Raw genomic sequence first — 18,208 nt, 5'->3', positions numbered from 1 at the left:
CATGCCTTTAAAACCTATCACTCGGGAGGCAGAGATTTGTCTGGATCTCTGTGAGTTCAAGGCCACACTGGGAACAGAGCCAGGCATGGTGGCACACACCTTTAATCGAAGCACTTGAGATCTCATGTCTTAGGTTGGGAAGGACACATGCCTTTAATCCCAGGAAGTGATGGCAGGAAGCAGAAAGGTATATAAGGTGTGAGGACCAGGAATTAGAGGCTTTTGAGCAGCTCAGCTGAGATCCATTCCAGTGAGGACTCAGAGGCTTTCAGTCTAAGGAAACAAGATCAGTTGAACAGTTGGCAAGGTGAGGTTGGCTGTGACTTGTTCTGTCTCTCTGATCTTTCAGAATTTACCCCAATATCTGGCTCCAGGTGTTTTATTAGTAAGACCTTTTAAAATTTGTGTTAATTCCACTCATTTTTTTTGATTATCATTAAGTCTGGTTCCATATTGTGGAATATGGATAATTATGTAATAATTATGTAATAAACATGAATATGCAACTCTTTTGTAACATGTAACTCACTCTCTGGACAATTTTTGTTTTGAGATTCCTCTATACTGGTCTTCTTAGTACTTGCATTAGTATATATTCCCAGAAGTAGTGTATGAACATTCATTTCTTGTGCGTTCTCCTCAGCATATGTTGCCATTTGATTCTTTTTTCTTTTTTTTTTTTTTTTAATTTTTTGAGACAGGGTTTCTCTGTGTAGCTTTGCGCCTTTCCTGGGACTCGCTTGGTAGCCCAGGCTGGCCTCGAACTCACAGAGATCCGCCTGGCTCTGGCTCCCGAGTGCTGGGATTAAAGGCGTGCGCCACCACCGCCCGGCGCCATTTGATTCTTGATGATAGCCATTCTCACTGTGTTAAAACTTGAAAGATAATGATATTAACATTTTTTTTCAAATCTGTTGTATTTCTGCTTGTATTCTTACCTGGTGAGTTCAATAGAATACTTATTGATTAGACGATTTGGGGTGTTTGGGTTCTTTTAGGTTTTATATATTCTAGATATTAATTCCCTACGGTGTTTCAGGTAATCTCTTTACTTGTTTTGCTCCTGAGTTACTGGAACGATTCACAAAACATATATACTTATGCCTGTATTGTGATATGGATTAGACTTCTGTTTTCTTCTAGCTATCTCAGACTTTCAGGTTTCCTATTAAGGTCTTTGATCAATTTTGAATCAATTACTTCATAGCGTGAGATATAGGGAAGTATCTTCATTCTTCAGCATGTGGAAATCTTTTTCGGCACCATTTGATAAAGAGCCTTTTTCTTCTCTAAATTATGTCTGTGAGTTTTTTTAATATTTGTAAAAATAAACAGTTGGATATAGAATATTGAATGTTTTATAGATCTCTGCTTCATTCCAGTGGTTAACATACCTGCTTTCTGCTCTTATCATGCTTACTTTGCTATTATGGCTCTGTGATAAAACTTCATAAATAAAACTTAGTATTTTATCTGAAATGTTTCTCAAATGTGTGAAAGAAGTAACAGCTTGAATCACAATATTTCATAGTTCTATTTGCTTGTTTAATTTATCTTTATCTTAATATATTTAAAGAAATATGTGTAGTCTTATCCAGTGAGCATCCATATACATTTTGCTAAAGGATCAAACAGTTGAATACACCTTGAATATTTATTGATTTTCCACTACAAAATATCTTATTATATTCTCCTGATTTTGTACTGGTTGACTTACTTATACAATAATTTCAAAAACTATTCACATAAATTATTTTAAAAACTTCAAGACTATTTCACTTCGTGGCTTATTTTTCACTTTCTCCTCACAAATGTTTTCATAATGTATTTTTATTGTTTCTGTAATTAGCAGACTTTAATTTTAGAGCAGTTCAAGATTTACAGGAAAAAAAAAACTAAAAAAAAGCAGAGTTCCCATCTACTTTCTGCAATACACTCCTTGGTGTCCTGTGTTATGAATAGCTTACATTAGTTCCATGGTTTTATATGTCTGCCAAGGATATCACATAACTAGAAACTGGTTTTTATGATTTGGATAATAATTTTCTGTATTTCTGTCTCATATGGTATGACAGTAATGCAGCTGTATTTTATGGTTCTAATATTGTCCATTTTACATGTATTTTATTTCTGACTTTCTTCTTTGATCAAAAGAGGTAAATCAGTTTATGATTGAGGTAATTATTTTCACAAAATTTATTATGATAGTTACACTAAATAAATATTTTTCAAATGTTTTCCTAGTATGTGGCACTCATTTAAATATCGGTAATGTCTTGTCAAAGGAGCTGTCTTTAATTTTTATGAAGTTTGGATAATGCTATTTAAAATTTTGTAACTAAAATGATATTATAAAATATAAGGTGACTTAGGAAGTGTCCCATACTAACTTCTGTAATTTTATTACAGTAGTTATGTACTTGGTTTTAAGATGTGTGTTGCTATGTGTGTGTGTTTGTGTATGAGTTATATGGATTCATTCTTTTGGCAGCTCTTTCCAGTTGTCCCGGACCATTCACGAAGGACTGTGCTTCCTCTTCTTTGAAAGATAATGTGAATGTATTTATTTGCATTAATTTCCAGTCTCTCTACTCTGCTCTATTGAACTGAATACTCTTTCTAAATTTTTAAACTTCTTGGACTAAAGTATCATTATTCCTCTTCAATTCCATGCTGTTTATTTTAAGAATATCACCATTTCTGTATAAACTTAGAAATAAGTATGATGACAGACCAAAACAAAACAGTCTCACTTCTGATTTTTTATTGATTCATTGACTCCACAGACAAGGTTAAGAATTGGCATCAGGGTCCTCAATTCTTCTGTTCACTAACATGGCGTCTCTCGTCATTTATTTGATTTTTCTGCCATCTCTTAAATCAATTTTGTAGGTTTTTGACATGAAAAGATTGTACATATTTTATTATATCTTAACTAAATATTTCATTTGGGGAGTTGATATAATAAATAATAATTATTTATAATAATCCCCATAAAATAATAAGAATAGTGGAAAATGTGATTTCTGGGGCAGAAGATGTTACAGAGATGGTAGTGGGCTTGCTAGCCTAAATGAAGACATGAATTGGTCAATTCCCTAGCATTATATAAAAACTCAGTGTGATGATGCATGCCTATAATTCAGAACTCAAGAGGTGGGTGCATAGAGACCCTATCAAAAAAACCAGAAAAACAAAAAGAACAAGGTAATAAGGATTCATTTGTTTATTGCTAAAATACACCCTCTATGTTTGTTTTTTAACATTAACCTCATATAACCTTCACTTGCTAGATGAAGGAATTGGTTTATGCTTTTGTTATTATGGAAAAATTTAAGTATAATCTGCATAACCTTCCATGTTATTGACACAGGAAGGTAGTCTTATTATCTTCCTTTTGAATCAGTATCCCTTCGACTTTCATTGGTTTGTATTGCTGTATTGCATAGGACTTCCAATGGCACATTCAACAGAAGTAAAAACCGTTGCTTTGTTTCTGATCTTAGAAGCCAATAGATGCTCACTAAGTTTAGACCTGTCTGTGTATTTATTTTGGAAATGACTATTTTTTTGTGATTTAGTAGAGTGTCAATTTATTCCCAGCTTGCTGAGAGTTTTCTGTCATCACCCAGTACTGGGAGTTTTTAAAGGTTCTTCAGGTATATATTTTATGCTTATATCTTTTTTTAGCCTGTCAAATGATAAGCTACATTAATTCCTTGGGAATGTTTAAATAATCTTGTATCCATGGATTAAATCCTGGTGGTAGTGTACTCCATGCATGCAGATTTTATTTGACTTTCTAACATCCTTTTGAAGATCTTTGCAAATGTGTCTGTATGAAAGAGACATTGTATTCTTTATACCTTTTCTTCTTCTTCTAACCAGGTTTTATTAATTAAAGTTAATTACTACTTCATGGAATGAGTATTTATGATGCCTTCCTTTCTCTTTTTTATATTCTGGAGGAAATACGCATATAAAAATTGCACCTATGCACATACATATTGCATTACATGTATGCATGCAATGATTTTGATGATCAGTTTAGAAGAGTACATTCTGGTTTTGTCCTTGTTTTGTCATCCTGAAATACCTGGATTTAAGAAAATATGGAATGACCTCCGGTTCATTCAGAGCATTTTGATTTGCATTTCCCTGATGACTAAGGATATTGAGAAATTCCTTAAATGTCTTTTGGCCATTTGAGATTATTCAGTTGAGAATTCTCTGTTTAGCTCTGTAGCCCATTTTTGATTGAATTGTTTGGTATTTTGATGTCTAGTTTCTTGAGTTCTTTATGTATTTTGGAGATCAGTCCTCTGTCAATGTGGAGTTGGTGAAAATCTTTTCCCATTCTGTAGGCTGTCTTTTTGTCTTATTGACCGTGTCTTTTGTCCTGCAGAAGCTTCTCAGTTTCAGGAGGTCTCATTTATTAATTATTACTCTCAGTATCTGTGCTACTCTGTTATATTTAAGAAGTGGTCTCCTGTGCCAATGCTTTCTAGGCTACTTCCTACTTTCTTTCCTGTCAGGTTCAGAGTAACTGGATTTATGTTGAGGTCTTTGATCCACTTGGACTTACTTAAGTTTTGCGCATAGTGACAGATATGGATCTATTTGCAATCTTCTACATATTGACATCCAGTTATGCCAACACCATTTGTTGAAGATGCTTTCTTTTTTCCATGATACAGTTTTGGCTTCTTTGTCAAAAATCAGGTGTTCGTAGGTCATGTCAGGGTCTTCAGTTTGATTCCATTGGTCCACATGTCAGTTTTTATGCTAATACCAAGCTGTTTTTATTACTATAGCTCTATAGTAGAGCTTGCCATCAGGGATAGTGATGCCTCCAGAAGCTGCTTTATTGTAGAGGATTGTTTTAGCTATTCTGTTTTTGTTTTTTTTTTTTGGTTTTTCCATTTGAAGTTGAATATTGTTCAATATTGAATATTGAGGTCTGTAATATTTGGATTTTGATGGGGATTGCATTGAATCTGTAGTTAGCTTTGATAAGATTGTGATTTTTGTTATGTGGTTCTACCTATCTGTGAGAATGGGAGATCTTTCCATTTTCTGATATCTTCTTCAATTTCATTCTTCAAAGACTTAAATTCTTGTCACACAGGTCTTTCACTTGCTTAGTTAGAGTTACCCCAAGGTATTTTATATGATTTTTGACTATTATAAAGGGTGATGTTTCTCTGATAGCTTTCTCGGCCTGTTTATCATTTGTATATAGGAAAGCTAATGATTTATTTTTAGCTAATTTTTGTATGCTGCCACATTACTGAAGGTGTTCATCTCTTGTAGGAGTTCCCTGATAGAATTTTGGGGTCACTTATGTATACTGTCACATCATCTCCAAATAACAAAAGTTTGACTTCTTCCTTTTAATTTGTATCCCCTTGATCTCCTTTTGTTGTCTTATTGCTTTAGCTAGGACTTCGAATACTATATTGAATAGATATGGGGAGAGTGGCCAGCCTTGTCTTGTTTCTAATTTTAGTGAAGTCGCTTTGAGTTTCTCTCCATTTAATTTGACGTTGGCTATTGGCTTGCTGTAAATTGCCTTTATTATGTTTAGGTATGTTTCTTGTATTCCTGATCTCTCCAAGACTTTTATCATGAAGGGATGTCGGATTTTGTCAAAGGCTTTTTAGCATCTAATGACATGATCATGTGGTTTTGCTCTTTCAGGTTGTTTATATGTTTGGACACATGAATATGTATCTTGTTAAGATTTAAATCACATATATTGTTTGTCTAAACTACTGCAGGTTTCCTCATTAATGCAAATGTTCCAAATTCTATGTATAGGGTTTTACATGTTTAAAATAGTAAAAATAACTAAAAACATCTTAAAATTTATATTTATAAAATAGTTTTTAAATTTTTATTTAAGTGTAGGTTTTCTCATTGAAAAGTTTTCACTAGTTACTCCAGAGTGTTTTCCTACACATGAACCTCCTGCCTCAATTTCCAGTGCTAAGATTATAGATATCTTTTACTATGCCAGCTACAAAATTTTGTTTAAAACACTCACACACGTATATATTATAAATATACATACACATGTATAAACATATACATAAATGAGTAGATTTGATTTTTATAGAAGTCACTACATGATAGAATATAAATGCTCTGTTACAGAGCTGTCAATATATGAACAAGTTTAGTGAAACTTGTGTTTTATATCCTTAGCCCCACAAATATTTTTGGCTATAATTTCACTAAATTTAATATTTAATACTTTTAATTTTTAAGATTATCATAAAATAATTCAAACTATATTTTCATATTGTAAGTCCAAGTTTTGGCTAAATAATTTCCAGAATCCTAGATATTTACAAAGAGGAAAATATGACAAAAATGAGTTTTTAAAATATGTTTATAAAAATGATTCTTAACAAAATATAGAATATCAAGCTGAGTAAAATAATTATATTCTAATTATTATATACTGAATTTTGTGCATATTTAAATATAGCAAAATACCAGAATATAATTTCTTAAATTAAGAAATATCTGAGTGTATTTTGATTGTATAATGGTTTTAGCACAGTGGACATCATGGGAAGAATAGATAAACAAAAACATTTATTCCACATGTTTCCATATTTAATGCTTTTATTGAACAAATTTCCACTGATTTTTCATATTTATTTCTTATCTTTGGAGAACATATTAGAAAAGTAGAGAAAATCTGTGGGGAAATGTCTTATTTATATTATATGTTTCCTCATCACTTTTTTTCCGTCATTACAGAATTAGTACAATTTATTCTTAAATGTTAAAAGCACACAATACCTAAAAAGAAAGAAAAAATATAACTTAAATGATTGTTATTAAAGTATGTACCTCTTAACAGTATTTTGTTGTGATATAGTTAAAAATACTATATATATATATTTATTAAAGAAATATACATATTTCTTTAATAAAATACTTAATTGATGATTTATATTCAACTCTACAAACCTAGAGCATAATTATGACAGAAGATGGTATCAATATATAATAGTTTAATCAAGTCAACAAAGTGAATGTTTTAGTTAATTATGTAATTTTTAGCACATTAATGAATGTTCGGTGCATATTATTCTTTATCTGACATTCTCATTCTTCTTGTAATATTTCCTTTTACTAAAGTATTGTTTCAAGATCATAGGATGTAATGATTAATTGAACAGAAGTACTTATCATCAATATTTTGTAAATATTTTTATTAAAATAATTTTATTCATGTATGGATATTTCTGAAATGTTATTTAAATTTAGAAGTAGCTTTATTTATTGATCTAATTTTACTAATAATTACTAATAGATGAATTTTCTGTATATATTTGAAGAAAATGCTGTTAAAGAATACCAAGTCCTTAGTAAACATATTTTGGGGAACCAAAAAACATGTAACAATCTTTTCTTAACACACTATAGAGTTAGTTTGGCACATTGAAGAGTAACTATACATGGTTAGTTCAATGACTGAGAGTGCCTTGTGTTATGAATTACCATGCCTGCTCATCCATCCTAATCTACTGAATTAGAGAAAGTGTTCTTAGGGGAAAAATACAAAGAGGAGATAGGACAGGTACTTAATAAGAGAACCACTCAGAAGACATAGAAGAGTGTAAAGCAGTGAAAGAAATGCAAATTACGCATGAAAGTAGTTAGAACTGTTCAGGGAAAACAATCCACTTGGTACCTATGCTTAAGGAAGTGAAAAATAACAATGATAACTTTTACAACTAAGAGATGATTATCAATGTTATACGTGGGAGAGTAAACCATCAAGCATTTACTAGGACTGCAGAAGTAAAAATTTCTTTTAAAATTAATATTATGGAATTTAATACAATAAGGTTGTATTACTAAACAAATTAAAAAAGAAAAATACGCACCCACCCATGTGAACACATATTTGTATGTGACTAACTCTGGCTTATTGTGATTTATTACTTATCTTAAACACTGTTTTTTTAAAAATTTCTCATATGACTGTATTCATAATTTTCTCTAACATGAAAAGAAATATTTGTCATGGGATAAGAGTGGAGGCAGTATCACCATGAGATTATTGCTCTATACTAGACAAAATATGGTGGGAAAACAAAAGGCTGGTTGTAGTCATGAAACTGAGACGGATTTTATAAGATATTTCAGAGAAGAAATCAATTGTTGCATGTGGTGATTATTTTGATGTAGTTCAAAGCAAAAGAGAAGAAAAGATCAAACAGTGTTCTATTCTTAGTTTTGGTAAGAAAGAATTCAAACGGAAAATAGAAAGATAGAATTAGATTCAGAAGATGGTATCCAGCAGGTTAGATTAGGATTTGTGGGTTTTAAGTGGGAAAGCAACGTAGAGGGGAGAGGCCAGTCCAGACTAACATTTTATTTGAAATGTGATCCTTTAGCAGTTTTGAAATAAATCACATTTAGATTTTTTAGTGTTATTTTGTATAGTATGTCACTGTAGATGACTCGGCATAACAGAAATCGTACCCCACAGTCAACATCATACTATCTCACATCCATTCCATTCTAGGTTTTTCATTGCTAAGAAAGAAGTTGTGAAAGACCAATTTATAAAATACTTTGGTTTAATCATCCAAAACTAGAAATTTATTAAGTCATGATATTGTACCAATATACACAGATAAATTGTTTCCATCTAACATATTAACCACAATCATTGCCAAAAGTAAGGTTTCATCTAGTTCAGAATGGCTGTGATTACTTAGTCCATTTGTTTTAAATTCTCAGTAGTTGTCCATATAGTCATAATTATTATTTATAATCTAATGTCATTATTATTATGGTATTTGTGATTCATCCTAGGTTCATTTAGACATTGTTTTACAAATGAATTCCAACCCTAATCATCAGGCTGTTTTTATGAATAAGTTATCTTTATAGAATAAATATTAATTAGAACACATGTTATTTTTTCTTTAAAATGTGACATCTCTAACCTGGGGTCGTCCTTGTGGATTCCTGGGAATTCCCATAGCACCAAGTTTCTCCCTAACCCCATAATGTCTCCCTTTATCAAGATATCTCTCGATGCTCTCCCACGCCATCCCTCCCCTAGCTCTGCCATTCCCTTCCCTCATGTTCTCATTCCCCATCCCCTCCCTTCTATGGCCTTCCCTCACCCCCAGTTTACTCCAGAGTTCTCATCTATTTTCCCTTCCCAGGGTGATCCATGCTTCCCTCTTAGAGTCCTCCTTGTTCTCTAGCTTCTCTGGAGTTATGGATTGTTGTCTGGTTATACTTTGCTTTGTGTCTAGTATCCACTTACGAGTGAGTACATACTGTGTTTGTCTTTCTGAGTCTGGGTTACCTCATTCAGGATGATACTTTCTAGTTCCATTCATTTGCCTGTAAATTTCATGATGTCATTGCCTGGTGCATGAGCTGGCTTTTTGGAGCCCATTACCTATGGTGGGAGGCCTTGCTCAGACTTGATACAGGGTAAAGGGGCTTGTTCTTGCCTCAACAGAATGCACCAGGCTTTGCTGACTCCCCATGTGTCAGAAAAAAGAGGGATTGAAGGTTGGGTCAGGAGGTGGGAAGGCTGTGGGGGGGAATGACGAAGGATTACAAAAGGATCTGTGGAGGACAGGGGGATTTGTGGTTGATACATAAGATGAATAAAAATTTTCTTAAATTAAAAAAAAAGTAAGCCAGACTTCCCAACTACAACGACAAAAAAAAGACATGACGTATCTACAAAGATATCCCCACTTGTTCTGTGTCACTTGAAGTTTAAAACGTTTAGAAAGATCATTTCTCACATATGAGAATGTGGTAGCAAAAAAAAGCACTTTCTGAAAGTCATATTGCAAATGATTTAACATTTAAAGTCTATCCTCTTTGTGACTCGTTTCCATAAACAGAGGCTTCTGCAGAATAACTACTGAAAATGAACACTAGCTAAAAACTAATTCCTTAGTTCTGCAGTCACCATTAGGATGAATTATTAATACCTCATATCATATCTGAGTTTATTTGCTTAAAATGTAATTCAGATTGATATTTCAAACACAAAATGCAGACAAATTTATCTTTCTCTTCTGTAGTAAGATAGAGGTTTAAATTTTGGTAATATTCTATTCAAAATATTTTGAACCACTAGATTTTGAAAGAACTCAAGTACCATTTATTCTAAGTTCATCCATTCCTGGTTGTGTTATATGTTAAGAATAACAAATTCTGAAATGTTTAGTTTCCCTTTGATCTGAGATAATTGTCCAGATCGTGACTGACATAATATGATATGGGGAGAAATTAGTGCCTATCAAATTGTTTTCACTGAAATGACCACCCATATATTTACAGAATTCTTCTTTTCTACTCTTTGAAGCTTCACACTGACCAAGATAAAGGAGATGGAAATTTAAAATACATTTTGACAGGAGATGGGGCTGGCAATCTGTTCGTTATAGATGAAAATACAGGAGACATTCATGCTGCAAAGAAATTAGACAGAGAAGAAAAATCCCTGTATATTCTTCGTGCCAAGGCTATAGACAGAAAGACTGGGCGGCAAGTGGAGCCGGAATCTGAATTCATCATTAAAATCCATGATATCAATGACAATGAGCCAAAATTCACAAAAGACTTGTACACAGCCACTGTTCCTGAGATGTCTGGAGTTGGTAGGTATCTACTAAAGCGAGTGTACAACATGTTTGCTCTCTTATATTTATACTAAGAAATGTACGGGCCTGTGATTATATGCATTCTACTGTCAAAATTAGAGCAGTATCTGGAAACTCTTATTTTAGTTAAACAACTCCTTTCCAATTATTTTAAATTATTAATATAGCAATGTCTCCTTTTAATGATCATTTACTGAGTGCAGTTCTTTGATTCCGTTGGAATCTACACCTGCTCTCTCATTAAGACTAGCTGTCCTGTGGAATGCATTGCGCCCTAAAGGGGAACTGTGTTGGCAGTTCTCACTTAGAACTGAAATGGAGAACTGTTGTGTTTGACAAACACTTCTACATAACTGTCACGTTTAATCATCAAAACATCCTTGTTTTATAAGTATGATAAATAGAACTTTACGGTCCATCCTGTTAATTAGGAATTCAAAATTCAGAAGAATTTGACAACTGAATGAAGAGCAAATAACCTGTAGCAGCATGCTAAGAGTCACAGATTTTTCTGTCTATCCTTATGAACTTTCTCTGGTTTGGCTTTACCTGCCAGTTAGAAACAATCATTTCTCATAGTAGTAAGATTGTCCCAGTTTTAAGCACCAATCATTAATATACCAAATTACTACTATTATGTATGTTAATACATTGAATTTTTTTTTTTTTTTTTTTTTTTTTTGGTTTTTCGAGACAGGGTTTCTGTGTGTAGCTTTGCGCCTTTCCTGGGACTCACTTGGTAGCCCAGGCTGGCCTCGAACTCACAGAGATCCGCCTGGCTCTGCCTCCCGAGTGCTGGGATTAAAGGCGTGCGCCACCACCGCCCGGCCTAATACATTGAATTTTATCAATGTATAATAATAATTACAGTCTATAAAAAGAGCTGAATATCACCTTAAAATACTGTCAAAGTAATAATGACTAAATATATCCTATGTAAGACGTGCATTTTTATTTATTTAACATTATCATTTGAATATTAGTTCTTTATATATACATATAATATAGTAACATATAATATCATAATAATGTATGTTTGGGTAAAAAAAAATCTCCCATAAGAAAAAAATATATCTTGTATACCTCTTTGCTGAGAGTATGGCATGATTGCTTTTTAATGATATAGTCTGTCTATATCAGAGGAACCAAGAGTTTATGAAGAAGTTTTATTTTGTGTAGCTCCCCTATTTGAGGAAACTGAGATTCTGTCATCTCTCCTAGTCTTCATTCTTATACTGTAAAAGGAATTTATCCAAAAAGACAGGAGTCTTGAGTTCACAAGGCCCTTCAGAATGTAGGTGTAGATGGGTTTTCTTCAATGTTGTTCAAATAACTTTAGACTGTTAAAGTGTTCTGGATTGATCTATATTTCTCCAACATGAAGCTAATTTAGATGTACATGATAGCATTTTTATGAACTTGTGATTAAGAAGAAAATACATGTAAGATTCTAATCTCTGGATAAATGATGAATTTTGAATTGAACTGAATTATGGTTATATTCTGTAACCTTTGTCAAACATTATTTTGATATGCTATTTTGCAAATTATTTTAAATCTTAGCATTTCATAGATTTTCCATATTTAAAAATGTAATAAACATTATTAAGTTGACAGAAATATTTGATTATTAGAAAATTTGATCAGGACTATTTATATTGTTGTGTACTTTAAACTTTCATAGCATTACTTCTTAATTTTTTTAATTATTTTATTTTTTAAGATTATAATATAATTACATAATTTTCCACTTCCTGTTCCTTCCTTAAAACACTCCTATATATCCTTCTTTCTCTTTTTCAAATTTGTGGTCTCTTTTTTTATAAACTGTTTTTATACACACACACACACACACACAGTCCTAAGTACATTAGTACAGTGTATTCAGTCTTTACTTCCTCTTAAAAAAAAAAACACACACACACACACAGAGCGGGTCCTGGAAAGGATGGCTTCTGGGTAAAGGACATGGGCTCCTCTTCCAGAAGGGGCAGGTTTATTTCCAAGAATCCACATGGTGTCTTCTCCCTGTTTGTAAGTCCAGTCTCTGATACTCTCTTCTATTTCCCAGGAAACCAGGCACATATGTTTTCAGACAAACATGTAGGCAAAACACCAATATGTATAAAAATAAATAAAATAAAACAAGATATTTTTCTAGCAAATATATTGAATTTTAGTGTAAAACAACTTGTCATTTCCCCTTTTCTTGAAAATAGATTATTTTTTCATACAATATATATTGATTACTGTTTCCTTATCCTCTAGTCTATTCTTGGATATCCCATAATTCCATTATGTTCTTATCATATATCTGCTCAGTTCATGTGTCTTCTTTCTCAAATTAAATAAAAGCATATATTTTATCATTATTTATTTAATAGAAAACAATATACATACTAAATTAAATACTTTAAAATGTTATTTTAAAAACCTTTGCTGATTCAATTCTTAATAGTTATCAGATATTGAGTTTCCATATCTGCATGCACTTTCATTTAAGTTAATGACTGTTCTGTCATGTTTGAGTTTGAAAGGCATATGTTTTGTAATTCCTAAATATGATTTTACTTATATTCTAAAAGACAATTTCCAGTCCTTCCCACTGTAGGAAATTTCAAGCTAGCCTTCCTTGACAGTTACTTTAAAATTCACTCCAATTCTGATTCCTTCCTGTGATAATGTAGGCCTTTTTTAAAAGACTGACTGGCTATGGAATCAACAAGTACCCTTAACTAAGTAATCTGTGGGGAAAATCACTTGGAGTGTGTGATCTTTACTCAGACTAACTAGTTCTAATTTCCTTCTTGTCACTTTCCGGCTCTGTGGTATATGGCCCAAAGGCATATGTTGTGGGAGCCCATTTTCAGGTTCCTCTTGGCTTTACCCAGCAGGTCTGCATAGAGAGGATGATTAGGACCAGGAGCCTGAGTGCAGGTGTCTGAGATGGTCTGCACTTGGCTGTGCTGGGGGAGGAGGTCTTTTGCTCCACCCCTTGGCATCTCTATAAAAACCCGGGGCAGAGACAGTAGGGGCCGTTGGAATAGGTTCCAGTCCCTCTCGAGTCTATCCTGTATTTTCTGTTTATCTCCACAATCTAAATCCTTCTATCTAATATTTCCTGCTGCTCACACTCAAGAAAACTCTGGGGAACTGTGGGATTGGTGGGTAAACACCCTGCAATAAGTCCTCCATGTGCCATGAGGGGTAAGTGTTAATATCAATGAACTGCTGACAATCCAATATTCTGCCTCCTCTAATCATCCTATGGAAAGCTTGTGGAATGGTTCTGTCTCCTGTGCTTGGTGCCATGCCTTCAAACTTGAATAGCAACCTGAATTGTCAAGCCCATTGAACATTTACATGTCAAAGAAAAAAACAAAACAAAACTATGTCTAACATATGAAGACTTCAATATTCCCCCATCTAATCAAAAGACTTTTTGTTTAAACTGCACTGTAAGAAACCATCATACTCCCTTCTGATTCCCTCAGAACACAAATGCTTAGGGAAAAGAGAATTAGTCTCTTTGATAGTCAAGTTAATTATTGTGGAGGAGCATAGTAGAGAAGAGGTGATGAGCTTTCCTGGTTAAAAGTTCTGCACAGGCATGTGTCATTTTGATCCCCTAATCCACATGTTTAACCAAACCTAAATAAGCTTGGTCTGTTTCCCTTGATCCCTTAAAAAGGGCAAAAAGAAATAAATCAAATATCCTCCAAAAAATACTAAAATGTGTAAAAATTAGATAGGAGATTGTCATTAGCTTTACAATTTAAAGGCTTAAATTATTTTCATTTTAGTAGAAAATAAAATTGGTAATACAACAAATATGAAATTCATAAATTAACTTTTGAGAAAGTTTAGTAGTCCATTACTTACTATTTATGGATGTACAAGTCACAGTCAATACCTGATATTACGTACAGTAAATATCCCTACAGCAACTATCTGCTACATAGAAAAATTATAGTTCAGCTCCTTTTTCTTCTTTGGTACTGATTCCTGTGTTTAGTTATGATTTTTGAACTCACACTTTCTGACCTACTAAGGTTACATTTTGCAATATAACTCATTTGTTTCTTTGTTGGCTTCTTCATAGCAAGACCTTTTTATGTTTTGTTACATTATAATCACAAATCACTAAGATAAAAAAAATAACAGGAGGTTGAATTTGTCCTTGTGCCTTGTTATTTAGCAATAAATATGCCATTTGGAAAGTTGACGTTTATGGCATTTAGTGAGAACTTTCCTCATCACAATATTCCCATTAATCAATTTTTCAATTCCTTAAAATTTATTAATCTCAATGATAAAAATATATCTTATGGTTTTCATGCCTTGGATAGTGAAGAGTAAACCCAGGATTTCTTTTCACTTAACATAATGAGACCAGGTGGTGGTTACACATGCCTTTAATCCCAGCACTTGGGAGGCAGAGCCAGGTGTATCTCTCTGAGTTTGAGGCCAGCCTGGTCTATAGAGTGAGATCCAGGACAGGCACCAAAACTACACAGAGAAACCCTGCTCAGAAAATAATAATAATAATAATAATAATAATGATAATGAGTGAAAAATAAATGGCTTTTGAAACAATATAAAATGAAGAATAGTTGATGTGCCTCTGCTTGGGGTGGGGCTGGGTGCAGGTACCTCTGTTATACAAGTGACTGCCACGGATGCAGACGATGCCAACTACGGGAACAGTGCCAAAGTCGTCTACAGCATACTGCAAGGGCAGCCATATTTTTCCGTGGATCCAGAATCAGGTAAATACAGTCAAGTCTTAGTCTATTTTATCTTACATAATATAGACTGATACACAATTTCTTTAGGCTATTTTCTGTTTTAAAACCTATCCAAACAGTTTTGTAGAGCTACTTCCTACAGTTATTTTGTGGAAATGAAAGAAAACATCCTTATATTAACACAACCTATTTAATTGCTTAGCTCTTTTATCTATTATTTATTGGGTTTAAATTTATGAGACAAAATTTCAGAGATTACTATAATTTGCTGAATAAGGAAATACTCAACCCTTAAAGAAACTAATGATTATAAAAATTAAGCAAAGTCAAATAATCAAAATAGAAAATGCACAAAATATAATGTTTTCTGTTTTGTGAATTACATTTTTTATGAAATTTAATTTATTGAGGACATTCTCATTTTCCCGTCTATCTTTGGTAAAAGGATCTTGAACAGTATAGCTTGATTTCAAAAGTTGATGTTTTAATTTTTCACTTTTTTAAAAGGCATAATAAAAACTGCATTACCAGACATGAGCAGAGAAAACAGAGAGCAATATCAGGTGGTTATTCAGGCCAAGGACATGGGCGGCCAGATGGGAGGCCTTTCTGGAACAACCACAGTGAACATCACCCTCACGGACGTCAACAACAACCCTCCTCGGTTTCCGCAGAGTAAGGCAGGCTGTACGGACAGCGTAATGGGAATATTGTCATTACACCACAACAACAGAACTTAGTGTCTAGTTCCTTTGGGGAGGGCAAATCAATGCACCACTCCTAAATGGGAAAAATAAAAATTTCCTGAAAATAAAGCGATAATAAAGGATGGAAGAAAACAAAACAGAACAGAAACAAGGCTCTTTTGCACTTGACGTTTTTCTAGCTTTTGATGAGCAAGACAGCTTTGAAGGCTGATGTCCTCACAGTGACTATTGCTATCCCACCCTTCTATCCACCCTGGGCAGGAATGTGGGCGCAAGAGTCTGTCTGTTTACATTCAAAGTGTACACTGTTCACAACTCTCAGCTAATTTATAAACAAGCATTATAAGCCCCTATTTAATGAATTTTAAAACACAGATTGGATGTTCTATCATCTCTAAAAACAGGATCTATATTTAAAGCAATGTATGTGGGTAAAATTGGCAGCATTTTAATATTCTTTTGGTTTACTTAAAAATTCATGAACACTTGGTTATGTAAATATCTTACTAATATTGAGATCATCTAGTATGTAACAACATGTTAAATTTTAGAGTTATTCTATTTAATGAAACTTGAAAATCAGTAAATTCCCTTTAGGTTCTCACCTAAACTTTCCATTCAGATTTATAAAATATAAACTAAGTGTATAAATGGATGAATTACCACACTATGGTTCTGTCATCTGTTAGGATGCTAGCAGAAGGCCTGGATTGACACTAATAGTGAGAAAATGCTGAGTTCTGGACCATGAACTGGACGGATTGCAGAAATAATGGCAAAGTAGCATGAATTCTTCACAATAATTTTGTGAATTAAATGTTATCATAGTTTTCCTGACTAGGACTTGACTTTAAAGTTTAGAGCATTGAATATAGAATTCCACAGTGAGACTTTTAAACCTCCCAATCTTAACCACAAAATCACTGGAAAGAGATCAGACTTTGAAGTCAGAGAATCTGAACTCTATTCTCTTTTCCACTGCTCAGCAAGATAATTTCCTTTTGCCTGTCCACTGAAAATCATTTACTCATGTTGCTTCTTTGTTAGGACTAAATAGGTTACCATAAAGAACTTTTGAGATTACAAAATGCCAAGCACCGATGTTTACATACATTTCTTTATTTTCTTTCAAATTCTATATTTTACATTTATAGGCAGCTTGTAAATAAGAACAAAATGTGATATATAGCTGGATCTGTAAACATTAAACATGGAAAATAAGCTATTTAAAGACATTAAATTTAAATATATAACTAGAAACAATCATAATAAATATATTGCTGCTCAGAAATTACTGGGAAATATGGACTATTTGAAAAATTCCACATTCTTTTTTTTATTCTGAGGGTATGAAATGTATAGTGACAATATTTAAAGTCATAATCAAGTAACAATTAGTTTTCATGGTTGTTAGGTCAGAAGTTCTAGATTATTTTTTTTTTTTTTGGAGTTCTAGATTATTAAATCAGGTTTCTGTGTGCTCTTCAAGTAACATTGAACATTCCTTTAGTCTGTCTGGAAATTATATTTCTCATGAATAAACTGAGGAAGTTAAACGTGTAGACATCATTTTTATACTCCACAAATCTATAGCTTTTGACAGCATACAATTCAATTTGATGAAAATGTCTCTCAATTTAAATCACTTTACTTAGAGGGAAATAGAAAATTTGTGTCATCCAAAGTTGAAAGTCACGGCATCTACGATTTAATTTACAGGTACTTATCAATTTAATTCTCTGGAGTCTGCACCCCTTGGAACTCATCTTGGAAGGATAAAAGCCAATGACCCTGACACTGGGGAGAATGCCGAGCTGGAATACAGCATTTCGGAAGGAGAAGGATCAGACATGTTTGATGTGATCACTGACAAAGATACACAGGAGGGGATTATCACTGTCAAACAGGTTTCTCTTGGCTGTCTTTCTACTTTCACTAAGTGCTCTTCAGTTTATTTTTGCTTTTCAGTACAGAGAATAACAACCATAGATCTACTTTTCATCCTCTTTTATGTTTTGTCCATCATTCACAGAAAGTAAGAAAACTGATTTCACTTCAAATAAGGGATCCATCATTCCTGATA

The 18,208-nt window shown here is 33.1% G+C and overlaps 1 protein-coding gene across 5 annotated transcripts in view; it reads left to right on the top strand.

Moving 5' to 3' along the window:
* The window catches only part of Cdh9 (cadherin 9), a 129,971-nt gene that overhangs the window by 92,218 nt on the left and 19,545 nt on the right, over nucleotides 1–18,208 (top strand). For 4 of the 5 annotated variants that reach the window (XM_052743081.1, XM_052743079.1, XM_052743080.1 and 1 more), the window contains 4 exons: nucleotides 10,373–10,667; nucleotides 15,320–15,439; nucleotides 15,926–16,105; nucleotides 17,845–18,032. In XM_052743081.1, coding sequence (XP_052599041.1) covers nucleotides 10,373–10,667; nucleotides 15,320–15,439; nucleotides 15,926–16,105; nucleotides 17,845–18,032 — 783 coding nt within the window. The remainder of the gene's footprint in view (nucleotides 1–10,372; nucleotides 10,668–15,319; nucleotides 15,440–15,925; nucleotides 16,106–17,844; nucleotides 18,033–18,208) is intronic. The other variant, XM_052743082.1, reaches the window with a different exon arrangement.

This window comes from Peromyscus californicus, unplaced genomic scaffold, assembly GCF_007827085.1.
Source record: "Peromyscus californicus insignis strain IS unplaced genomic scaffold, ASM782708v3 Scaffold_18__1_contigs__length_77618521, whole genome shotgun sequence".
Taxonomy (NCBI): domain Eukaryota; kingdom Metazoa; phylum Chordata; class Mammalia; order Rodentia; family Cricetidae; genus Peromyscus; species Peromyscus californicus.
This window is presented reverse-complemented; position numbering and strand designations above follow the sequence as displayed.